The 24019-nt window shown below is 50.5% G+C and overlaps 9 protein-coding genes across 9 annotated transcripts; 4 read left to right on the forward strand and 5 right to left on the reverse strand.

Annotated features, from left to right (window-relative positions):
• Positions 1 to 38: 38 nt before the first annotated feature.
• On the reverse strand, positions 39 to 3310 carry BDW70DRAFT_55477 (uncharacterized protein). Its single transcript, XM_073744273.1, has 2 exons — positions 3167 to 3310; positions 39 to 3102 (listed from the first exon to the last, which is right to left on the reverse strand). The coding sequence occupies exon 2, from the start codon at positions 3076 to 3078 to the stop codon at positions 85 to 87; it is 2994 nt and encodes a 997-aa protein (XP_073595667.1). The 5' UTR covers positions 3079 to 3102; positions 3167 to 3310; the 3' UTR covers positions 39 to 84.
• Positions 3311 to 4535: 1225 nt separating this feature from the next.
• On the reverse strand, positions 4536 to 7664 carry BDW70DRAFT_55493 (putative APSES transcription factor (MbpA)). Its single transcript, XM_073744274.1, has 3 exons — positions 7057 to 7664; positions 5304 to 6984; positions 4536 to 5253 (listed from the first exon to the last, which is right to left on the reverse strand). The coding sequence occupies exons 1-3, from the start codon at positions 7360 to 7362 to the stop codon at positions 4568 to 4570; spliced, it is 2673 nt and encodes an 890-aa protein (XP_073595668.1). The 5' UTR covers positions 7363 to 7664; the 3' UTR covers positions 4536 to 4567.
• Positions 7665 to 7967: 303 nt separating this feature from the next.
• Positions 7968 to 9092, forward strand: BDW70DRAFT_150536 (uncharacterized protein; the record flags this gene model as incomplete). Its single annotated transcript, XM_073739170.1, has 2 exons — positions 7968 to 8175; positions 8245 to 9092. The coding sequence occupies 2 exons, from the start codon at positions 7968 to 7970 to the stop codon at positions 9090 to 9092; spliced, it is 1056 nt and encodes a 351-aa protein (XP_073595669.1).
• Positions 9093 to 9579: 487 nt separating this feature from the next.
• BDW70DRAFT_136832 (uncharacterized protein) lies at positions 9580 to 10627 on the reverse strand. The gene is made up of 4 exons (XM_073736937.1): positions 10327 to 10627; positions 9816 to 10265; positions 9750 to 9773; positions 9580 to 9703 (listed from the first exon to the last, which is right to left on the reverse strand). The coding sequence occupies exons 1-3, from the start codon at positions 10351 to 10353 to the stop codon at positions 9750 to 9752; spliced, it is 501 nt and encodes a 166-aa protein (XP_073595670.1). The 5' UTR covers positions 10354 to 10627; the 3' UTR covers positions 9580 to 9703.
• A 109-nt stretch (positions 10628 to 10736) lies between these two features.
• BDW70DRAFT_136834 (golgi SNAP receptor complex member 2 family protein) lies at positions 10737 to 12045 on the forward strand. Its single transcript, XM_073736938.1, has 4 exons — positions 10737 to 10946; positions 11009 to 11108; positions 11189 to 11370; positions 11429 to 12045. Exons 1-4 carry the CDS (start codon positions 10944 to 10946, stop codon positions 11867 to 11869), a joined length of 726 nt encoding a protein of 241 aa, XP_073595671.1. The 5' UTR covers positions 10737 to 10943; the 3' UTR covers positions 11870 to 12045.
• A 121-nt stretch (positions 12046 to 12166) lies between these two features.
• BDW70DRAFT_136835 (malate dehydrogenase) lies at positions 12167 to 13829 on the forward strand. The gene is made up of 5 exons (XM_073736939.1): positions 12167 to 12388; positions 12486 to 12603; positions 12669 to 12818; positions 12877 to 12971; positions 13021 to 13829. The coding sequence occupies exons 1-5, from the start codon at positions 12323 to 12325 to the stop codon at positions 13612 to 13614; spliced, it is 1023 nt and encodes a 340-aa protein (XP_073595672.1). The 5' UTR covers positions 12167 to 12322; the 3' UTR covers positions 13615 to 13829.
• Positions 13830 to 13853: 24 nt separating this feature from the next.
• On the reverse strand, positions 13854 to 17899 carry BDW70DRAFT_136837 (ATP-binding protein). Its single transcript, XM_073736940.1, has 5 exons — positions 17805 to 17899; positions 17665 to 17739; positions 16511 to 17447; positions 14554 to 16448; positions 13854 to 14489 (listed from the first exon to the last, which is right to left on the reverse strand). Exons 3-5 carry the CDS (start codon positions 17319 to 17321, stop codon positions 14331 to 14333), a joined length of 2865 nt encoding a protein of 954 aa, XP_073595673.1. The 5' UTR covers positions 17322 to 17447; positions 17665 to 17739; positions 17805 to 17899; the 3' UTR covers positions 13854 to 14330.
• Positions 17900 to 19949: 2050 nt separating this feature from the next.
• On the forward strand, positions 19950 to 20840 carry BDW70DRAFT_160288 (uncharacterized protein; the record flags this gene model as incomplete). Its single annotated transcript, XM_073740815.1, has 3 exons — positions 19950 to 20117; positions 20182 to 20556; positions 20637 to 20840. The coding sequence occupies 3 exons, from the start codon at positions 19950 to 19952 to the stop codon at positions 20838 to 20840; spliced, it is 747 nt and encodes a 248-aa protein (XP_073595674.1).
• A 289-nt stretch (positions 20841 to 21129) lies between these two features.
• BDW70DRAFT_136838 (uncharacterized protein) lies at positions 21130 to 24002 on the reverse strand. Its single transcript, XM_073736941.1, has one exon. The coding sequence runs from the start codon at positions 23909 to 23911 to the stop codon at positions 21365 to 21367; it is 2547 nt and encodes an 848-aa protein (XP_073595675.1). The 5' UTR covers positions 23912 to 24002; the 3' UTR covers positions 21130 to 21364.
• Between the last annotated feature and the right edge of the window lie 17 nt (positions 24003 to 24019).

Raw genomic sequence — 24019 nt, forward strand, 5'->3', positions numbered from 1 at the left:
GATACACAAGAAATCGCTAAGGAGCGCAAACGAGAAATATAAATTGGATAGTCACATCTATAGGAGTTTTACCTACTTAACTACTTACCTACCCCCCGAAACCTCGCCCTGCAACTCCTTCAGCCTTTCCCACCCCTCCGTATCTTCCCAGTACTCCTTTCCCTTCCCCATGATTCCTCTGACGGCACTCCTCGCCTTGAACCTCCAATCTTTCGCAACAAGCTCCTTTTCTTCACCATCCTCTTTCTTTTCTTCACCGTCTTCATCTTCCGTATCAAGTGGTCCATACTTCACATACCCACTCCTCACTAGTCGCTCAGTCGCGCTCACAATCTCCATCCACCGCTTCTCATCGCCCATCTGGAACGCGCCCTGGCTAGCAGATGCGACGGTGGCGCGCCAGGCTTTCTCGTGCATTTCGAGAGCTTTTGAGGGTCTGTTGCGGAAGCGCTCGACTGTGGCGATGAGGAGCCAGAGGGGCGCGGAGTGCGTGATTAGAGGGACGACGGAAGATTCGATCAAGGAAAGAATGGAGCCGGGGATTGTGCCGCTGCGGACGACTTTCTTTGCTCTGCATTTCCTCCCGCTCACATCTCCGTTACTGTTTGACGTGTTTTCGGGGTCCGGGTTAACGTCGATAAGGAGATCCTCATAGTTGTAATCCGTAACTAGGTGATCAACTAGCATTCCAAGGATAGGGATATCAACTGCCTTTTCACCTTTCTTAGGACCCAACAGCTCGATGACTTTGCGTTGGGCGGTAATGACGTCGCGGTAGGGTGTTAGAGGGGGTGGAATGGATGCGGCGACTGTGAGCAGATTGTCCCAGATACGAGAGTCTGTATTTTTTAGCTGTGCGGCGCGGTGGAGCGCGACGATGGCTTCGCGTTTGCGCTTGTACGGGTCTCGTGCGGGTTTGGCCGGTTGAGTTTCGGAGTCTTCTTCTTCGTCGTCGGCGGGTTCGCTTGCTTCCGCCGGTCGGTCTTCAAAATCGTCCAACTCAGACGGCTTGGAAGTGCGCAGCATTGCGGCTGCGAGATTACTCCATGCCTCGGCGTCATTATCTTCGAGTTGGACTGTGCGGGTAAAAGATTCGACTGCTTCATCCCACCGCTGGAGCTCGAGTTGGACGCAGCCGAGGGCAAACCAGGCGCCGTGGTTGAGGCGGTTAATGTTTAAACTCTTCTTATAGGCTTCGGCAGCCTTTCCGAGGGCCGGCGGTTTGAGGGTGAGGAAATGACGGGCGAGAGAGCGCTGGGCGCGCGCATACCGCTGGTTCGAGACGTCCCAGGCGCGGTCATACAAAGTTGGATCGCTTTGAATATCACCTAAAATGCAGAAGAGGCGGGGGGCGTCGGGTGGAAGAGGGGAAAGTTCCGGCCCTTCGAATTGTTCGTTCTCGTCGTCGGGGTTTCCGGTGGGTGCGTAAAGCTGTCTGCGGACGGTGACTCGGGCTTTGTCTTCCTTATCGGTGGCGGCGTAACAGAGCGCAACTTCAGCCCACATTTGCAGGCGCTCGTAGATGTCTAGAGCGGTTCGAAGCCCTCCCAGGTTGACCCAGCGGTTGGCCAGCTCAGACTCGAGGTCCCAACGGGTGGCAAAGCTCAGGAGCCAGATGTACTTGAGACGGTCTGCAGCTGATGCCGACTCTTCTTTTTGGGGCCTTGGGAGGAAAGTTGTCGGCTCTTGTTGGGCTTCTGTTGTTCGGGTATCTGAGGTAGCGGTATCCGCAAGCACCTGGTCGACAAGAGCTTGCAATTGCAGGACAGATCTTTCAACAGTTCTGGATCTGTACCCTTCAATTCGGCTCCGTAGTAGCAAAGCTTGAGTGTAGATTTGCCAGTTAGAGCTGCCACCGTCAAGAACACGAGTAGCATAAGGAGCGGTTTCTTCTCGGGTCAGTCCGTCCTCAGGCCGAGTGTTAGTGATCGCTGCTGCGAAACAAAGAAGGATAGCAGAGTCAACGGGGTCAAGCATGGGCTGCTCTCCAGGGTCAAGAGAAGCCAATGCAGGCGGAAGAGAAGATTCCTCCTGTACAGTCACAGCCTTTCCTTGTGACTTTTGCTCATCCGGTTTAGTGAAAGAAATGGCCTCTAGAAGGGTATCATCGTTGAGATCCAGTTTTGTCGGTGCAGGTGCATCGTCTTTGATCCTTTCCGAGGTTTCAGCCCCATCGGTCTTGCTTGGATCTTCAGCACTCTTAGCTAAGATGACAAGCTGACTGATGTCTCTTTGTTGAAACTTGGTCCGCTTTCCCAGTCTACCGGTCAAAGCAAACTCAAATTTCCGCTCCGCAGCAGCCCGTTCAAGGTCCGCTCTAGCCTTAGCGTCAGAGCCGTGGTGGACATGAACGGTAGCACGTTCCAGCAAAAACTTGCCCTTTTCCGCGCCAGAGGTCATATTGCTAAGTAGGGTCTCACTGATCACATCCAGATCCTTGTAGATGACATCCTGCAGCGTGCTGGTGATTTCTGATAGCATTTTTTGGTGGAGGAAATTGACGCGCATCCGTGTAGTCCGAGCGACTAACGGGCCACCCTCGACAAGTACATCAGCATCAACCAAAATAGCCTTGGCCGCAGCAAAGAGCTCCACACAGGGTGTAAGCTTATATGCTGCCTCTCCATCCACAGAGAGATCCCGGATTATCTTGTCACGGAGCGCGCGCAAAGTATCAGGTTTCGAGCGTAAGGCCTCAGGTATGATAACATCCGCGGACTTGAATTGCAGCGGAGGACCAGTGACGTTAGACTGAAGGAACGCAAATAGTGCAGCCAGACCAATATGCAACAGCTGGGACTTCTGCTGCGCAGCACTCAATCCATTGATTGGCGTAGACACGACCGCTTTCGTCTTCTCCGACACAAACTGGGTATATGAGATCTCGCCTCGGGTTACGCGCTCGAGAGACAAGTCGTCCGAGTTGTGGCCAAAAACTTCCTTTGCCAACGGCAGCTCGAGTAACGGCGCTATCTGGCCATCCTCGAGGTATATCGGGTCACATTGCTCGTTAAGCGACAGCTCGCTGAACAGTGTGTTCAGGAATTCGGGAAAGTTTGTGCTCGAGGAATGGGCCATTTCAATGGTTTTCAGCCTAGCGGTCTTTAACATGGTCAGTAAAGGAACGTATACTAGTACAAAACACCACAGGTAGATGAGCACTTACCTTTGCAGAGAGGGACCCAGAAGAGTGTTAGAGCGTTGAATTATCACGCGATAATCACCGAGTCATACCGGATACCCAAAGAACCGGGCAATACAGATATATTTACCGAGAGTGTTGGAAAACAAGAACGACCATAGGCCAGCGACGGAATCAGAATGAGCGACTGCACCAGGTGATTCTCATCCGATTAACCCCGCCATCTTTTTTCCGCTCCAACTTTTTTGGGGGGCCTTATCGATAAGGCAGCAGTTAGCCAGTCAACGGGCGCTACGCCAGCGGTACATACACGTACATGCACAATATCTCAACTATATTCCTAGTTCGTTAGCCATCAAGTCGTTTCAGAGTAATGGGGAAACTTTCAGTCCATCATCTACATTAAGGTCTACAGCAACGACAAATTCCACTGACCTCTTTTCTTGCTTCGATTGCGAATGCTTGTTCGTTGCCGCCAACGTAACCGTCTAACTCGCTTCCTGGGGTTACCTATCTGGACTCGAACGTTGTTGCTTTCACTCTTGCAGAAAGTAAGTCAGGTATAGAAGAGTGTGCAGTGGTAGTGGCATGATTATCCGCACGGTCAAAGATGTTTATCGTGTGATACCCCTACGCGATGCGAATTAATGAAGCTTTCCATGCTGGTAAGTTTAGTCTGCTGCAGAAAGGGGTTTTTAGAAGTAGTAGATAGGGCATAATACTTCATTCAGCGTCCACGCCGGATGACTTCGTTGCCATTAACGTCTACGACGTTTCCCCCGTCGACTCGAAGGATGTTGGATGCCATTATTGCCGTTGAACAGGTATTTAGCCTTTGGTCGTGTAATTGTGAGGGCCAAAAGGCCCTGGGTTGCCAATACGGGAGCGATGAGAGGCTGAGAACGAATAAGAAAGTCCATTTAAGAGCACACAAAGCTGTGCAGAATTTCAAACAGGTGAGAAGGCCGAGTGAGTTGCCCTTGGCGGTTCTAGTCCTAACAGCATTGTTCGAGCTGGACGGGTGAAGATTCGTGTCAAGCGCTTCTTTGTGGAGAATCGTGAATGCTTAGGGGAGGACAACGGCTAGACAATTGGGAGTCATTTAATCTGATTGTGCTCGAGTCCGCGCTTGTTTTGAAACAGCACGAAAGATCGAACGGTGTACCGCGCAGCTTTCTCATGCTCTGCTTCGATGTTGGAAAGTAACAAAAATTCGTTTCAATAAGCCAGACATCACTATTAGGATTCGTAAGTGCCGTAGGGTATCCAGTAAATACCAACTTATATACATGAACATAATGCAAAAACGGTCAGCTGGACCAGACACACGATTCAAACAGAACGCTCACAGGTGGTCGTAGGAGTCTGCCTATGCAGACCTTATGTGAGTTTGTCCTATTACGTCTCACTGAAAGTACAGAAATATCACCAGTCCTGGCCACGGTCTCTCATCAAGATTTCAATGGCCTCATCTTCCGGGACTGGGTTATCGTTAAGCTCCTTAACGCATTGCGTTAAGCCTTCAGCAGCTTCATCCACCTGTTCGGCCGACCAGCCTGTGCAGGCCATTACCATCCGGCGGTAATTCTGGCCGAGCACCACATTCTTGGACCTAAGAGCATCGATCTCGTCTAGAGTCTCCTTATTGAACACCCGATAGCAACTAACTCTTTGTTCAAGGATCTCAGCGGACGGTAGCTTGCGAAGGTAGGCAATCTGCGCTTCAGAAAATCCAGACGCGGGATCGAACGTCTCTGGAAAGAGGGCCTCGAACTCAGCGATCTCGAATCCGGATTCCTGATCAGCATCACCGAGTGGTACTGGTTTTGATGTGTCAACGAGATCCGTGAGAATTTCTTTGTGGGCCTCCAGAAGGTCCGTTGATGACTTCTCCAAGTTTTTCAGCCGTCTGCTTGTTTCCGTCCGGTCGATAGACCTGCGTTTTATTTCATCCAATTGCTTCTGCTCGATTTGTCGTGCCTTCGCCGACTCTCGGATCTTGGCATGCCAGCGATCAAACTTCTCTTGCTTGCTCGTCAAGCTAGCGGCCAGCTCTTTGTCGAATGTTCCTAATGTCTCCTGAACAATAGCCGTGACTTGAGCCGTTGTTGCTGAGGCGAAGTCAGTGGGTGGATTTATGTGGAATTGACGTTGAGCATACCTTCCAGGATTTCTTTCCTTGTCTTTGCCAACTGAGCGAGAAAGGTGTCGCTTCGACTCCCGGCTGATTGAGAGCTACCATCTACCATATCCACGCCAACACCATAGTCCGCCGGTCGAAGACCGGTGTGATTAGGAATGTGAGGATCCGCGCCCACCTCCAAAAGTTGTGGGACAAGAACAGAGCGTGCACGCCCCGCTAGATTAAGTGCTGTATCTCCTTGATCATCCCGAAGGTTGACAATTTCTGAGATGAACCGACCTAAGGTAATGACCTCATTAGAAAGCGGCGTTCCCGGTTGGCTTGCAGTGCCATTTGATGTCTGTTGGTTCAATGAGGTACCGCCATGGCGAACTATAAATTCGAGCAGCGCCTCAAGGTAGTGTTTTGCAGACACATGACCACCGTGTCCAGTAGCCGCCATAACTGCGATATGATGCAATATTGTTCGCCCACTTCGGTCAACCATGTCAATAGTCGGAGCCAAGACTTGTAGCAATCGCGGGAAGCTCCTGTAGTCAAGATTGTTCCGTGTGCCGACAGCTTTCTGTAATGCTGTTTCACCTGCCCCATTAAGCCGGGCAATGTTGACGCCTTTTTTGACAAGCGCATACACAAGTGGCATACGAGCAAGCATAGCCGCCCAATGTAAAGCATTATTTCGATACTCGTCAAGTGGAACTTCCAAGTCCTCGCCTGACAGCTGAATTAATGCCGGGTGGGTTGAGAAATCTTTCGTTGTTTTATCCAAAAACAAGGTCATGATCAGCTTCATTTTCTGGAATCTTTCAGGAGTGGTGGCTGGTGGAAGAGGATCGAGACCATGTCTGCCTTCATCGGCAATATGATGCAAGGGCTCCATGTCTTGGTAAAACGAATCATTTGGCTCCGTAGGTGTGGGTTCACTCATCGACACGGATGTGCCGTCAATGGGAAGACTGAACGCCTGCGATGAACGGATGCGCTTGCGGGGCGGCTCCATAGGTTCTTCCTGTTCGAAGCTCATAGCATCTTGCGGTGCATATCGACCATTTATTGGAATATTGCTCGCGAAGCCACTGTCAGAAGCGGCACTATATAAGCTTTGTTGGCTCCCAAAGGCGGGCTGAGCATCTTGACTGCCCATCTGTTGTAACGGTTTCCGTATGACACTCAGCCGTCTGCTGTCGCCGCCTCTTGCCGCAGGAGACTCGAAACGAGCCTTGCTCATGGCATTGACTGCGGTCGCTGCGGTGCGAGATATGTTTTGAAAGAACGTCCCCTGCTGAGGTTGAGACATGCTCCGGTTTTCCATTCCGCTATAAAGCCGTTTCCTTTGTGCCGCCATTGCCTGCTCCTTTGTTGGAGTATCCAAACTGTCCTGACCAGAAGCCGCCGTGCCGTTAGGGTTCATGTCATATTCCAATAAGGGCCGTAGCAACTCTTCAACGTGGTATTCGCGACATAGCTCCACACCCCTTTGGTAATTCACCCACGTCCCCTGATATTTACCATAGCCGCCCTGAACCTTCTCATGCTCACCAGCCGCGATTTCCTTCTCTAGAGTCTTTGTCCTCCGTGCCTTGACCACACCAGCAACTTTTAAAATTTGGGTAGCATTCAACCAACCATCAGAGCGTCGCTTCATAACTGCGACTCCATTCACCTCCATTTCATACACCGAAACATTGGAATAAACAGCCTATGAGCCATACAACATCAGAGTCTGCACAGCAAAACAATGAAAATCCAACAGCGTTAGGGAAAGACCAACCCTGTAGATCTGAGGCTTGAATTCCTCGTGGTAAATCATTGTCCCATAGCCGTTCATATCCTCAAACCCACTGAAACTAGCCCTCGTGCCGTTCGGAAGACCGTTGGAGTAATTGAAGGACATGGCCGACTGTTGAGAGCTCTTCGGGGGTGGTGTAGCGCGCGGTGTAGAAGCCACAGACTGTGAAGCGTTGAGTGAGCTCATTTGGGATTGTGAGAAGGACATGCCATTCGCCGACCCAATACTACCTTGTGAATAGGACATAGAGAGACTTGGACGTTGTTGATGGTGATTGCTGGTAGTCATCGTTGAAAGCCCCAACCGGACTCTAGCAGGCTCATATGGAGGTTAGGACGCTGCCTGAGGATTAGCGGACTTGACGGTATCACCCGAAAACCAATAGCATGGCCTGTTTAGCATACATCAAATATGGCAAAATATATGGGTAAGGTAACATCGAAGTAGAGAAAATAGACCGACAAGAGAGCAAATGGCATGCGTGGGGAAATTGCACCTTGATGATCCCGCCCAGCGGCCGGATGCTGGACTTAATTCGCGACAGTGGCGCGTATCTATTGACCGAGGAAAGAGGATGACAGACAAAACCATTCAGACCAGAAGACAAGACTTATGACCAAGAACGACAAACCATGTACGCCTCCGAAAACTGACGTCGACTCCGCCCGAGAATTATGCAGAAATCCAGACGAGAGGGGAGACGAAGCTTAAGGATCGCAGACGTGCAGCAAGGTGGAAATCGCGTTTTGGCGCCAATTTCGCGTTCCGGGCGAATTTTCCGTTACGGGCTCGCAGCTATCAGCCGGGACCGTTGCTTTGCCAAGCCTACTTACTCCACGACGATTCAAGCGAAGCACTTTGAAGACAGCACGCATTATTCATAATAGCCACTCATGGCACCCCGAATCTTGGTTCTACACTCACGAGAAGAATGGCGGAACCTCCTCCGTGGCCTTCTGCGCGAATGTTCCTATCTCCCCGACCCCATCGCGCGATCAGCCTGCCACGAGCAGGTCATACTACGATTCCGCCGGTACCATGTCGATCCAAAAAAACATGATGAAGACATCGAGAGATTAAAGACGGCCCGCAGGGAAGTCGGTCGGTGGCATGCCGATGCGAAAAGCCGCGAGATATTTATTGAAAGGATGATGAGAAACTACAAGGAAGCCAAAAAGTCTCTCTCAGTCCTTCGACGGGCAAACGAAGGATTCACGAAACCGCTAGAAAAAGTGCTAAAATTCGCCTATGGACGCAGTGGGAGACGGAGGGCTGAGTTGCTGAACAAACTACTTCAAGATCATGGCGCCGTGAATTCGGACGATGTCAACGCCCTTATCGCCGCCGCGGACCAGTTCGAAAAGAAATGGGTGGCCCCGCGAGTCGCTACAGATCTGCTGAGATCGCAAATCAATAACGCGTATGTTTCGCAAATAAGTGATCGTACTATCCCTATCAAGGGCGACAAACCGCCTAGTGACATGAAAAATGCTTGGGGCAGAAGGATGCCATTAAAGCGCGGAGCACATTATCGTCGAAGGTGGTATAAAATGGTCCTTGAAGCTCTGCTGCCTCCCTTACCTGACTCCCAGCTGAAGGTGTTGGAGGGTCTAATGTCGGGGGATATTCCATGGAGCCCGCCGAAGCGCAGGTCAAAGAAACACATTGCTTCGCCTGCAGATGCGAGTGACCTCGATTCCAAGGGTGCGATGATCCAGACAGTTTTGACTGATGGACCACCAAAAGGGGAAACATTTGCTGCGTATAAGAGTGGTCGCCCTCACAATATTACAAGACGATTCATGTTCCGGCTTTGGAAGCGAATTTCGTGCCTGGTCCCGCGACATCGATGGGACGCGGAGTCCAAGAAGCACATATTCGAATGGGATACAGCGTCGGTTCCACCAGATATCGCTGTTTCTGCTAAGGAGGATAGCGCGCTTGAGATTTTCGGCGACTCTGATACCGAATCCAAGACGTTACATAAACCGAAGGGAACTACGAAAACAGCTTCGTGATAACGACATAATGCCGTCCGGATCATTTGTATTATAGAAATATCCTCTGTGTAATATACTAAGAATGTAGATTAGAACTTCTTTGGTTTGTCGTTCGCAAGCTCGCGTATAGTAGCCCACCTGATTCTTGTCTTGCCGTATGTTATCGACGCAAAGCGACGAAACGGTGATGTATACATTAAGCTCAAGAGTAGTTCCCAGCGAAGATGGACTCGTCTTAAAAACAACTAGCAAGTGTCAATGGCAATGTCTGCCAAATGCTATTTACTGCGGAAAGCAACACGCGCTGAAATTTCCGGTAAGGAACAAACGAATTGAATTAATGACAGCGGTTCCAAGTCGTACGCATCCCGTCTCCTTAAGACATAATGCCCGGAACATCTCGCGAAGTGGTGCGCTTCCTTGGCAGGATGACATCATCGAACCCTGTCAGTTATATAGTCCCATGACGCATGGTCTTGAGCTTTTGATCCAGCATTTCTATTTCCCCGAGTCTCGTGTTCCATAACTTCTATACCTAACTCACCTTTTGCGACTTTAACATTCTACAACCGACATAATGAGCTACGCTGAAGCTGCCGCAAAGGGTCCCAAACAATCCCCCGAAGAGGTACGTCACGCGGATTTGACCACCTGATTATTCAACGTTGTTGACATTTAACGCAGGCGTAAGTCGAGACACTGGACGACTCAAACCAAACGCCAGACTTAACATTGACTGACTTGTTCTGTTTCAATAATAGTCGCGCTCCGGACATCAACCACGTTTATAGAGACGAAGGTGACAGCACAGCGTCCCTGATCGATGTCGACGGCCCACATGTGCAATCGGTTGACTCCGACTTCCTGCAGAGGGAAGTAAAGACCACTACCCAGGCTGAGCGGATAGAGCGCGAGGAAGAGGAGTCGGAAGAGGCCCGCGAGAGGAAGGAGCAGGCTAAGAACAAGGCGAAAGCTAAATCCCAGCGCGCTCGAGAGAACGGAGGCAATCCTGTGTTCATTGGAAACGCCGCTCTTCTGGTTATAGTTGGTGCGGGCCTCGGATTGGGCGCCTACAAGAAGCACACGCAGGGAAAGCTGTCGTGGGAGCTTGTTGGACTGTGGACAGGAGCTGTGGGAGCCTTCGGTGCTGTCGATTACTTTGTTAGCAAGTACGTTCCTCCTCGCCCGTCGCTCACTGGAGTTTCTGTTGCTAATCAAATTTATCTTAAGATGGCTTCTCCAGAACAAATACCCTCCCAAGCACTAAGTGAGGGTTCATGAGTTTTCTTTTGTTAGTTTTTATACCAGAGGTTGCCGGCTGTTGAAGGGGGTAATTTTCTAAGCATGGGCGTCTTGATGCAGTTTCGAAATGATTCTGGGATAATAACAAATATAATTCTGCTTTCAGAAGATCCGGCACTCGATCGAAGTTCTCTTCAGCGTATTATTGAGTAGAGCTGATGCAAAAATGCGAGGGGAACTAATTGGCGAATTTGGATGATATTTTGATATGAGAGTTTGATCTTTGAGCTCTCAAGTATATTTGTAGTTTTGCGCATATATCTATCTGGTCGAACGCATTCGCAGAAGCGTCACGCGTAACCACCATAAATCAGGCTTCGTTTAAAGGCGGTGGCCAGTTGTCTAATACCTAACCAAGGATAACATGTGGCATCACCGATAACAACAAAGAAAACTTGCGGAAACAATTGATTTGGAACTTGCTAGCCTTACTGATAAAACGTCCAATACACTGAATCTAGTGTTTTCGCGGCGGTTTGAATTGGAACCTCAGCGTGCGTCCGCCACCTCGCGACTACTACGTATATCCTCCGTTATACCGGGAACTTGCTGAGAACAAACCAGAAGATGGTATGGAGCTCCCCTAAAATCTATTTGATATTCTTGACTGAGAGTGATATTTTTCCTTGTAGAATTCACTGTTCAACTCCGCTCTGAAGCAGTCATCTGCTATACGCCGTGACCTAGACACATTTGCACAATCCCCTGCGACAACTCCTGCAGCATTACAAGGTAAATTTACGCTTGGTATCAGTAGCCAGTTCGAGTCCGACCGTGCCTACAATCACCGATAGCTTCTGACTTTGCATCAGGACAGATTGCAGCGTCCTTAGCGTCCCTATCGCGAACGATTGATGACTACTCAGCATTGTCGAAGCGGGAATTGATACCAGAAAAGCAGGAGAAGGCGTTTGAACGAGTAAAGAATTTCCGGGCAGAGCTACAAGAATACCGACAACATTTTGATCAATTACGGAAGGAGAGGGAGGATGCCGTAAGTGCTTCTAGTATGGACAGCCGTCGGATGTAGCTAATACATCACCTGTCACTAGCAATCTGTAACGAACCGCCATGAGCTTCTCGGCCGCCGTCCGCATCACGCAGCCACCCCTGAGAACCCTTATGCGCAACCTTCAACGGCTCACGTTTCACCTTTCGCACCTTCATCGTCACGATCGGGGTCCGGGTTCGGAGGTTCAGACTATACCCGGGAAGCGCATGCGCTAAGGGAGCAATCATTCTTGTCAAATACAAGCTCTCAAATCGACGAATTCCTTGACCGAGGCCGTGCGGTACTTGCTGATCTTGGACAGCAGCGAGAAGTATTAAAGGGCACACAGCGTCGCCTCTACAGTGTTGCGAATACCCTAGGAGTGAGTGGAGAGACGATTCGAAAAGTGGAACGACGAGCGAAGCAGGACAAATGGATTTTTTGGGCAGGAGTGGTACTCTTTCTCTTATTCTGCTGGGCAGTATTGCGCTTCTTGAGATAGTCTGTGCTAATATTATCTTACTTTTAACTCAATTGTAAGTACAGCATTTGCTTGTACTGGCGGATGTCGGCTGGCTTGACAGTTTCACTAGCGCCGGCGTTCATTGGGTTTTGGGTTTCAATGTTACCTAGGTAGCTTTCTATTATTGCGCATTGGCGAAAATGCCAGGATTGTTCTGTATTCGACATAGTCCAATTGGCCCACAACTTCATAATAAAACAAAAGCTCTCAAGAAGTACCATGCCTTGTAGCTTCAGTTGCTCAACGAGCTTAGCTGGCTGTTCCGTTGCCATGTGACCGGAACGGGACTGATTTAAACCGAAACTTCACCGGGCAACCGGCACGTCTCGTCTGTCGACGGCTTTCTTCCTCATCTTTTCTCTCCTCTCTGTCTTCCCCCGTCTTTGTATCTTCCATTGATATACCACGTCTTGTCTTTAGGCGCCAGATATCATGTTCGCTGCTCGCCAATCTTTCGGTTTCCTCCAGAAGCGGGCCTTCTCGGCCTCTGCTAGCCAGGTGCGTGGACTCGGTCGCAGCTCGTGCTTCCGCTCTTGCTCTTGTAAGATCGAAGCCATGTTTATAATAGCACACTGATCATTTGCGTGACATCTAGGCCTCCAAGGTTGCTGTCCTCGGTGCCGGTGGCGGCATTGGCCAGCCTCTGTCCCTGCTCCTCAAGCTTAACCCCCGTGTCTCCGAGCTTGCTCTCTACGATATCCGCGGTGGACCTGGTTCGTCACAGCTCGACCAAGCTGCTCTTTTTGAACAATTGGGCTAATTTAGAGACTCATTTCAGGTGTCGCTGCTGATATCAGCCACATCAACACTAACAGCTCCGTTAAGGGCTACGAGCCTACTGAGAGCGGCCTTGCCGATGCCCTCAAGGGCTCCGAGATCGTCCTCATCCCTGCCGGTGTTCCCCGTAAGCCCGGCATGACCCGTGACGGTAAGGAGGATGACAGTGAACAAATATCTACGAATAGGCACTGATCTTTTGATGACAGACCTCTTCAACACCAACGCTTCCATTGTCCGCGACCTTGCTAAGGCCGCTGCCAAGGCTTCCCCCGAGGCTAACATCCTCGTCATTTCTAACCCTGTATGCAAATTGGAACTCGGAGACATGGAACTCGTGCTGATTCTTCCAGGTCAACTCCACCGTCCCCATCGTCTCTGAGGTCTTCAAGGCCGCTGGCGTCTACAACCCCAAGCGCCTCTTCGGTGTCACCACCCTTGATGTCGTCCGCGCTTCCCGCTTCATCTCTCAGGTCCAGGGTACCGACCCCTCTAAGGAGGCCGTTCCCGTTGTCGGTGGACACTCTGGCGTGACCATCGTTCCCCTGCTTTCCCAGTCCAACCACCCCAACATTGATGGCAAGACCCGCGAAGAGCTTGTCCACCGCATCCAGTTTGGTGGTGACGAGGTTGTCAAGGCTAAGGACGGTGCTGGCTCCGCCACTCTCTCCATGGCCATGGCTGGTGCTCGCTTCGCCGAGTCCCTTCTCCGCGCTGCGCAGGGCGAGAAGGGTGTCGTTGAGCCCACTTTCGTCGAGAGCCCTCTCTACAAGGACCAGGGCGTCAACTTCTTCGCCTCCAAGGTTGAGCTTGGCCCCAACGGTGTTGAGAAGATCAACCCCGTTGGCGAGGTCAACGATTTCGAGCAGAAGCTCCTTGACGCCTGTCTCGTTGACCTGAAGAAGAACATCCAGAAGGGTATTGACTTCGTTAAGGCCAACCCTTAAATGATTTACGCTTGAAAGTATTGCAGCAGCGTTCCTCCCTGTATAAAAGTCCTGTCACCCCATCTGCCCCATCACCTCACTTTATCGACTTGTATTACATTGGAAGAACGCGCTGCTGATGGAGTACTCTCTTCACGGGAACGGTGACGGGAGATATGACATGTATTTCTTATCACAAAATATAAATCAAAATCGTAATTACGACTTATGATAAATTTTAATTTCTTGTATTGTATAATCTGGAGATCTTATATTCTGGTGATAGGAGCCTTAAAAGTGCCAAATGTTTTAAGAAAGGTAGTAAGAAAGGCAGAAGGTTTGAACATGGCCTGGGTGCAGCAACATTTGAATTACGGTATAGCTAGATAGACTTTAATCATTCCCGCGCAAAATATAGTCCAAATCAGAGAAGCGAAACCATTCTCCAAGCCCAGATATTTGTAGTACTAGTCAGTCATAAGTCATCATTCGTTCCTTCGTCCAATGCGACATCGACAAACCCTTCCCTCGTCTGCTTGTCCAATTCACTTCCAGCACATGATGCGAGGACTCCAATAACCAATAACGAACGACGGGGATCAAAAGGGGAGTGACGTGACCTCCTAGTTGTTTAGACATAGACGTATTCAGAGACGCGCAGCAAATCCAGAACCCTGAAATCGGGAATGAGCAACGAGACGGAAATGTAATGGAATCAGTGAAGGCGATCGTGGAAACTAAGTGTAACTTCGCATAGCATCCATGTAACCCGAGCCACCACGCAAGTCGTGGTCAAAGGTTTCGGCAACCTCGAGAACACGCTTGATGTGCGCCATGGATAACGGATTCCCTTCGTTGACTGCGAGGGCTTGCGCTGTACGCACGGAGTTTTTTATCTATGATTATTCAGTTAGTAAACAGCTTGAAAAGAACAAGAAGCGAAGGAAATGGTCAGCTTACCTGCCGTCCATTGAGATTATGGCGCGATAGCATGTCAAAGTCCTTATCCGTGAAGTCGGCGCTCTGTACGCCCTCGACCGCCTGCACCCTCTGCAAAAACATCTTCCACACGCTGCGCTTCGCCTTGGTAGTGAGGTCGCCGTAGCGCAGTGCAACGTGAATGCGGGATTGGAAGGCGTCGTCGAACGTTTCCACCCGGTTCGTTGTCAGAAAGAGGATTCCCTGGAAATATTCAAGGAGACGGAGGAAGATGCTGACAAGGGCGTTGCGGTGGATATCCTGGATTGTGCGTTTCTCTAAGAAGATATCTGCTTCATCGAGGAGGAGCACGGCACCCCATGAATGAGCGATATCCAGAATCTTGTTCAACTCCCCTTCTAGTGTTCTTGAATCGGTGCCTAGCTCACCTGCGCTCACCATGTATAGGGGTCGCTTGAGGAGCTCGGCAATGCCTTCTGCTGTAAGGGTTTTTCCTGTGCCTGGGGGTCCGTGGAGGACGGCGACGAGACCTCGTCCTTTGCCTTGGATCACGTCATCGATGTTCTGGGCGGCGCAAAAGGTGTGGGACTCAACCAGGGCTTTGACGATGGACTTTTGGTTGCCTGGGAGGACAAGAGAGTCGAAGGCGTCCTCGCTCCATTGAATATCACTAACTCCGGAAACGCTGAATTCCAGCCAGAGTTTCTCGCTGAAGGCGAACCCTAGGACGACTGGACTTGCAATGAGGAGTTCTTCCTCTGTGAATTCTCGCTCGGAGTTGTCAGAAACTTCGTCCAAAACCTCTTTCTCGACTTCGTTGCCGTTCTCGTCTACCTCTACTCGAACAAGTTGGGGTTTGCCCTGCTTATTTCGGACGAATTTGAGCCTTGTCTTGGGCGTATCTGAGTCCTGGTGTTGGGTGTTTGACTGATTTGACTCAGAACCTGACACGCAACAGCAACCGCCGTCAGTCTCGTCATCGGAACCGTCTAATAAGTCAGGATCGTTGGGACGGACGGTGCTGATGGGATAGTTGGGGTTGATGCGACGGTGTATTGCAGGGTCAATCATGATCCGTCCGTTAATGTTAACTTTGATGACGGTGCGCTTTTTCTTGTAGAACGCCATGCCTTTATGGAAGCGGTAATTCATGCCCTTCAGGGAAACGAATTTTTTACCCCGTTCGATGAGCTTCGTCCTTACATCGTCGGCGTCACGGTGATATTTGAGCGGGTAACATCCTAAACTGGTGATCTTGCGAGCTCCTTTGAAGGATTCCACAACCGCTTCCATCGTTCCCATGCCGAATGTCTTGCCGTCATACTCAAGATAACGGCCTTCGATGCTGTACCACTGACCTTTCATAAAGGATGACTCCTTGACGGCATACTCAACCTTGAACGCGCGAGGCTCGTCCTGATTACCATATGTGGGCGCATAGGCAATGGTATTTGGCTTGAACAACGCCCACAGCAGGTCGAAGGTTATGGTATTCGCCTCCAACAATGGATACAGTGTCTTCTTCGTCTCGGCATAGTCTGTGTCCAGATATTTAACAAGCACCTTCAATTGGCGCGCTTTGAGAGCCGCTATCTTTCGAGCTTTCTTCTTCTTCTCAGTCTTGGCCAGCTGCTTGAGCTCCTTCATGTAGTCCCTGGTTTCCTCAAGATAGAGAAAGAGCATGTTGGGGTCCACAACAGCGGTATCTTGTACCAAGCTGACACCCTTCACACCGTCCATTACCTTGCCCAACGCTTCGCGGAGGTGCTTGCTCTTGAGGTCCACCACAGTTTCCATGTACTTGCCTTCCCAATCGAACTTGCGGCGCACAGTAAAAAGGTACTGGTCCCACTCATTGGCGTCGGGATCGTTAACAGTTTCAGTCAACTTGTACTTATGTATTGTGTTGTCCCATACTGCTCAGGAGTTGGAGGGTTAGTATTTTCGACCCTAATCAGCAAAGGAAGATGGCACGCACATTGATCAACCCTCTTAAAGGCCATTTTTGAACCAGCCTTTCTCGCTAACTTTTTCTGCAAGCCTTTTTGGGAATAATTTTTCTGAGCATCACCTAGGGCATCACCAAGCAGATTCCGCCTCCCGCGCAGTTTGGCACGTTTCCCAGTCCCGTCTTTCGACCTCAGCTTCTCCTTGGCCAGGGCCAGCGACATATCGATCAATTCGGTATCACCATCGTCGAATTGTTGATCCTCGGAAGAATCATCCACAGGGTTAAGCATCCTGGCCTTCTTGGCTTTGAGTTTGGAAACAAATTTCCGGAGTTGCTTCTCATCGAAAGAATCGCCCTGCTCTGTCTCCTCTGTATCAGACCCATTTTCTGTAGCATCATCGTAGCGTGACCTGAGCTTCTTTTTCTTCTTATTGCGCTTCAAGCTTTGCTTCGTCTTAGTCCTTGTAACCCTGCGCCGGGAATGCCGGTCGATTTCCGATTCTGAAACCGCCGAGGAATCGTCATCATCTTCTGAACTAGATCCGCTGATGTTCGTGCTCTCTGAAGACGAGCTTGCATCGGAGGAGCTATCATCGCTGGGCGTGACTATTGACGAATTCTTCGCTGCCTTCCGTGACTTCTTCGGCTCGCGGTCCCGCGAGCTGGGTTCTTTTTCCTTCCCGGTGTGCTTCTTGCAAACAGTCTTCTTCGCATTACTCTCTGGGACGGAGACCGCGGGCTTCGTGTCGACTTTGACGGCATTGTTATCAGCGGCCTGATCGGCGTCATGCTTGGTGTCGGCCGTGGCCGTAGTTGTGGAATTGGTTGTGTCAGCCATAGTTTTTGGCGCGCTGGGACACTGGGTACTGGACCCGCTGTGGAGCTTCCGGGAGCGGAGTTGAAGATAGGCTCGCGCTTGGATCTAGTTGCGCTTCAGGTCCTAGAAGAGTAGACTGGGGACTCTCTGAGGCAAAAGCAGGAGTATCAGCATCGGCGGACATCATAGGCAATTTATAGCATGGGTTGACGAGCGTATAGAGAGAACAACGCAGGCAAAAAGTTGAAAGGATTCTTAGAGCTGAGGCCAAGTGGAGTGGGGACCAAGAGCTCCTGCGGATAAGAAGAGGGAAGACGATGAAAGGCCTCAGAACTGAACAGAAAGACAAACCGGATTGACACACCTCAAATATTCACGAGCATCAACTTTCCTTGCTTCAGGTATTACGTGGTCCGGACTAATGGCTGGAAGAGTGAAGCTTCTCGTTTTGGCGGTGTGTTAGCCTAGTTTCTTGTAGGAAAGCATGGCCGGGGCGATAAATACAAAAGGATTTAAATAAAAGCAGTCCACAAGGCGCAGAAAGACGATATTTAAGAGTCAGTCTGTAAGCCAAACTAGGCAGCTGACCAGCGGAAGCCCGATGGGCTGAGAATATGTAAAGGAACAGCCGGTAGCTGCCTGGCGATGCCTGGGTGAGGCTGCTGGTACAAAACCGTAAGCCGTTGGTAGGCAATGTGATCTCGAAGTCGCCTCTTCCTGCAGCACAAACTCCGCCCCGCGACGCATGTCTGCCCTTCTCCCTACGTTTTACTGAGACGATCGTCAGCCTGGGCAAGGCGGCTTATAGGTGCTCTGGTAGCCTTATCAGCTTCGTCTCCCACCAAACTGGTCGCTTCTAATAAGCAAACAGGCGCGCACTTGGCTATAACACCAGGCTTATAGACAGGCTTACCCCAGAAAATTTATATGAGGTGTGGTGACCCCCCGAAATATCCGCCTTTGGGCATCTTCTTGCCTTCTTGCCCTATTGAGAACTGACCAGGCTTCTAGCTAAGCAAGGGCCCGAACTCACGCCCATGCAACGCACAGTTCACGATAAATTTTACGGTACCCCGGCGAGTTTTCCTACAACGCCATCCGTGAGAAGAAGTACTCGCTAAGCCCTGGGCCACTCGTTAAGTCGATAACGGTCAACTGTTGTTGCGAAGTAGCTGATCACCTACGGGCTTTTCTTTCCAGTCCCGCTGCAAGCATGTTGCCCAAGACGACTAGCAAAACCACGGGCACCCGATTGAGGGAACGAAACCGGAGAGATACCCGGGACTGAGACTTGAGAGACCGTCCGAAAATCTGGAATCTTGTTACACGAATCGCTGATCGCGAAGTTCCCAGAAGAAACTGCAGCTAAGGATGATGGAGCACAGCGGGCGAATGACGTTGCCCGGTTTGCATGCAAAGTTGTCAGTTCTCAGGGTTAGTGCAGGTACTTCTTCCCAATGCTTTCTTGTCAGTCTATGGACTGAGCGCTGCCGAGCCCTCTAGTGTAACTACCAAGTGGGATATTTAGGTCACGATGTGTGTTGGCTCGGACAAATCTATCGTCTCAACGGTCAGTCCCACTGACCTCAGAAGCCCAATTGAGCAGCTTAATCTTTGATTGAGATGAGGATCAGTGATTATCTTCAACCATGTGACACAACAACCGAGCATCCGAATCTATCGTGCGATTAATGAGTCGCAACTTGGGCGAGAGCTGAAGGATGCCGCTTCACTTTCTTAGTCGAGAATCGAATCATCAAACAGCAAACTGTATACGAAGAAGCAAGCAAGCTTTCATGCTTTGCCAATTCACCATCAGCATATGCTCCAGTCCGTTCCGGCTGCCAGTGCTAATCATGCTGGTTGGAGTATAGAGCATTATTAGGGCGTTAGTACCGCGCTACACTCACCCAGAGTCTTTAGGGTATGTTTCCCAAGACATGGAGCAAGCTGATAGTAGTGCAGCGTAGTTCCATGGCCAGAGAGCTGTATTGTAAAATTAACGCAATAGTCTTTGTGACCGGGGCCGGACCCCTGCTATTATGGTTAGTTCCTGTCAGCCTCAGCCTACTAGCAATGCCTTCGTCTTAGGGATCTGGAACTGAATGACAATCATGACATGCAAATGGAGTTCAGTAGAGCTTCAACGTTGCCAAATCCGTGGAGTATGTACCAGAGTCTGAGTGTACCATTAAACTACGTTTATCTCTTTATCTCGTAAACATAAGCGGCATTCTCAAGAAGCAGCTCCTGGCGATGCTTGATATCAACAACACAAAGGAAATCTTCTCGCTCTTCCCAGCGGTTATCTCAACTGGGAACAACACTTCTTGACTTCATGGTGTACTCTTCCTCTTCTCTAAGTGAGAAATCATTCACTTCCCATCCTTCCACCCTCCTACATCACTGCTCCTTCGTCTTCCTGCACCAACTCAAGTGCATCTCTAGCCCTCACACCAAGCTGTGACCTCCTTCATCTAATCATTCACATCTATTTCCCTGATTTCTCATTCAAGCACGTAGTCAGTCAAGCCTGGGTTTCTGCATCCATTCGTTCGTCTTTACCCAACTCTCAAGCTTCTCATACCTTAGTCGAAACTAATCTATTCACGTCCACGACAAGATATCAGCTTCCTCATCACCTCAAGCATGAACTTCAACATCAATACAGAACTCTCCACTCATTCCATCGAGTTCACCCCCATTAATATCCGCACCGACCACAGACAGGAGGTTGCCAATGCAGCCATGAATGAAGCAAACGACAACGGGGATGAGCAGTCCATATCCGGCATCGAAGCAGAAGATGAGGATAATGTAAGCCACATAACCATATCCGCTACAGCACAAACACAAAGCGGAGTTAACAAATACCTTTCAGAACATCAGCGCCTCGCCAGCGTCGATGACGAAGAAAAGGACCCCTAAACTCGGCAAGCGCACTGGCAAGCCCGCCTTCCCCAAAACGCCTTCTAAGAAATCCAAGAAGGGTGCCGAAATTGTCGCCGGAAATGGCGCTGATACACCGGAAGGGGGAACACCAGCCCGGGCAACTCTTCCCCCCATCCCAACCAGCCTTGCAACAGCAAGTGAAATGGACCGTATGATCCTACACCTGCGCGACGAGGAGAAGCAGCCATGGACGCAGATCAACAGGCTTTTCACTGAGAAAACGGGGATCAAGGTCGGTAGTACGACACTTAGATTACGCTGGAGTACTATGAAGGCGAATTTTGTGGGAATCACGATCGAAGATGTATGTCTGGTTACCCTAAATCACAGCACACCCCGGATAAGGATATCCTTATTGCCGACATTAGTCCTAACTGGCCGCAGGGAGCACGTCTTCTCCGATTGAAAAAGGAGATTGAGGACAAATTCGAGCAGGAAAAGTGGCATCGTATCGTGGAGGCGATTCAGAGCGACGGCGGGGAGAAGTATCCTATTGCCGCGCTGCAGAAGAAGTTCAAGGAGTTGAGCAAGAACGCTGCTATATCTGCTCATGAAATAGCTGTAGGGACTGGTGATAACAGGGCGTAGATCGAAGCGAAGAGATTCTACCTGCCTGCATTCTATCTAGGAGTTTATCTTCGTTCTTATGGTGTATTTCGTTTCGTTTATTTGGATGCCGTGGGAAGATTTAGCTGGAGTCTTTGGCGTTATCATGGTCTGGAAACCCGGACGACATTGACATCTGGGGGTGTAGGACTGGCTTATTTGATCTGTGGATGGGTACGGACACAGAGTAGGTTGGACTTAGGGCTGCCGGTGAGGTGGTTTCTGGAACTTGGTCACTAGCTCGAACAGGGAGAGCAGATATGAATGCTTTTGACACTCGATTCAGTTGATTTTTGTAGTATTCGCTCCTATGTAGCCCTATTAAACGCCAGCAGAACTCAATCCAAAACCCAGGAACCCATTGCACCAACCCAGAACAATAAATGGAGATAAGAGGATAGATAAAAGTCCGCGCTGAGACACATAATCCTCGCTTTGTACCAGACAAACGACGAAGTACTATAGAGTAAACCAATCTACGAAGAGAAGATATCGATATCTTCACATCACAACACACTCAACTCCTGCTGCAATCCCTTGGAACACAACTCATCCATATTAGAACCAGTTGTAGAGTCATCGCTCGCCTGCGCAACGATCGGCGGGCGAATCTTCGTCCCCACAAAACCTCGTCTATCCCTTCCTGTCCGGCCCCGTCCCAGCCAGTTATGCTTGAGATCTTTGCTGAGTGTCTCGATTCGTTCCTGCGCAGTATCGTTTGTCTGCACGCTTGCGAGGACACTCATGCACTGGAGCATGCGGCCGACTGTCTCTGTGATGACGTGAGATGTATCTGATGCGTTGTTTGCGCGGTGGATAATCGTGGGCCGTTGAGAAGGGGAGGAGAAGGATTGGAAGATGTATTGGTCAGGGTTCGAGGAGGTGTTGGAGGTAGCACGACTGCGGTTGTATCCTGGGGATTCCGAAGAGAAGCTGCCGGCTGTATTTAAGAAGGTAGATGATTGCGAACTGTAGCTGCCGAACCCGCCGTCGAAGGATGCAGAGGTCGTAGGGCGGCCGTTATTGCTATTATTACTGCTTTTCGTTGTGACGCTAAGGGCGGAGTTGCCGAGCTTGATGCTGTCAAGGCTCAAGCGGGAGAAGGTGGCTTTGAGGTTATCGTAGCGGTTGATGATGACCATGTCGCGGAAGGCGATAAGAACGAGGTTGCGGACTTCGAGCTCGCAGCCGGGATATTCCCCATCTAGCGCGAGGCTCCAGAAGTTCTTTGCTTCTCGTATGTTCATGACGGAGCCACAGCCTTTAAATTCAAGATCTAGGGGTAGAAAGACGGCTTGAATGAAGGGGAGAATAGTGCCGAATACTAGCATCCAGATCTGCACGAGATGGGGCACCAGCTTATCATCTGGTACGCCGTTCAGGGTATGGTTCAAGGTGGCAAAGCCAGCTTCCAGAAGCCCACGAAGATCGTCGACTATAGCTGTCGGCGTACGCCTCTGCACGCAGCGCTGAATATGGATGATCACTAATTTGTTCAGATCCTCAATTGCAATGCGCACATCTTCGCCGTCGAAAATCACCAACAGTTTTGCTTTTAAGAAGTCCCATGCATCTTCAGGACTCATATTGTGAAGACCAAAGCCTTGTAACGTCTCCCGTACAACAGCTTCAGTGAGGAAGCCCCCAGTACTTCCTAATGATGACGGCCCTGCAAACCCTGCAGTAGCTGCCCCAGCGACCGTCGAATTTGCCAACCATTCCGGCTGTTCCTCCGCAAGCGTCTTCTCTTCCTTCTTCTTGTCGCGGAGCGCTCGCCCACCATGTAATAGGTCCAACCCGCCTACAGACTTGCTGAAAGAAGTAGTAGTAGCACTCGGGGAAGCCGGAGTGAAAGAGTATAGTGACTGCGGAGCATTAGGATCTGACGGCCTGGAGTTACTCGCCGCAGATGAGAGCGGCAGGTTGTAATGATCATCTTTATCTTTCAAATCCTTCAGCTTCAGCTTCTGCCGCGACAAGAAATGATGATGCCGGTGGGCCTTTTCCTTGTCTTTTTCTTTGTCCTTTTCCTTGTCTTTCTCTTTCTCAGGTACCGAAGGCTTATCAGCCGGCACAACAGTGCTCGCCGATGCGTTCGATAGGCTATACATAGACGAGTTATTCGACGGATAGATATCTGCAAGATTCGTTGCAGACGCACTGACTATCCGTGTTAACCCGGAGATTTTGTTCGGTGACGGGAGTCCCCTGTCCTTAAAGTCCTTATCACGACTGATGCCAATATGCTTCGGCTTCGAAAAAAGCTTCATTTTCGACTTCTCCTTCTCACCCTTCTTATGTTCTCGCTCATTAGGATGTGCCTCCACTCCCGGCGGCGGTAGCCGTGGAAAGACATGGTTGGCAGCCGTCGTCGCCGCAGCCTGTCCTACACCATGCCCTCCGGTAGTGGCATTCGAATTCTGATATGGCGAGCCCGCAGACCCGGGTCTCTGCGGCTGAAAAGCTGGAATCGGGGGAGGTGGTGATACCGACCCTGACCCGTTGTCTGAACCATGTCCCTGCACAGCCCGTTTCGGGGGAATCTGAGGGATCGTAGAAGACGAATGCTGACCCTGGCTTTGCATAGCAGCTTGAGCTGCTATCCTGGACGCTGAGAGCGTCGCGTCAGACGACGAAGCCGTGGGTAGGGACGGCTCGAAGAACCCCTGCGAGTGGTGTCGCGAGCGCTTGTGCAGGTCCGACGGGTGGGCTCGTCCAGACGGCTTTCTGCTCGTAGAATCATGATGCGGCATGAATGAAGTCGGGGGATGCCCTGGGCCTTGCGCTGAGGCTGAGGCTGCGGCGGATGTGTGGGCGGGTGGTGTCCGAAGAACAGTACGAGGGGAGTAGGAGGGATCCGGTTCGCGGTCGCGGTCGCGGTCGCGGCGATGAGGGGTGGTTTGGAAGGCGGTCGCATTTGAGATCACCGATGAGGCATCACTTCCGGAGGAGCCTGGACGGTCTTGGTCGTCATCGAAGTCAAAAGAGGAACGAGGGAGCGGTGGTCGAGAGGCTGAGCGCTCTGGGGAAACGGTGACGGGGGAGCGCAGCATTTCCAGCAGCGGGCAGTGCAGGTGGAGGTTCAGGCCTGAGTATGTAATCAAGACAGCAAGGAGTTCATTCTTCACTATGCAGACATTGTCATGTTGACTGTTTGGATC

Source organism: Aspergillus foveolatus, assembly GCF_047715535.1.
Source record: "Aspergillus foveolatus strain CBS 279.81 unplaced genomic scaffold BDW70scaffold_26, whole genome shotgun sequence".
NCBI classification, from domain to species: Eukaryota; Fungi; Ascomycota; class Eurotiomycetes; order Eurotiales; family Aspergillaceae; genus Aspergillus; species Aspergillus foveolatus.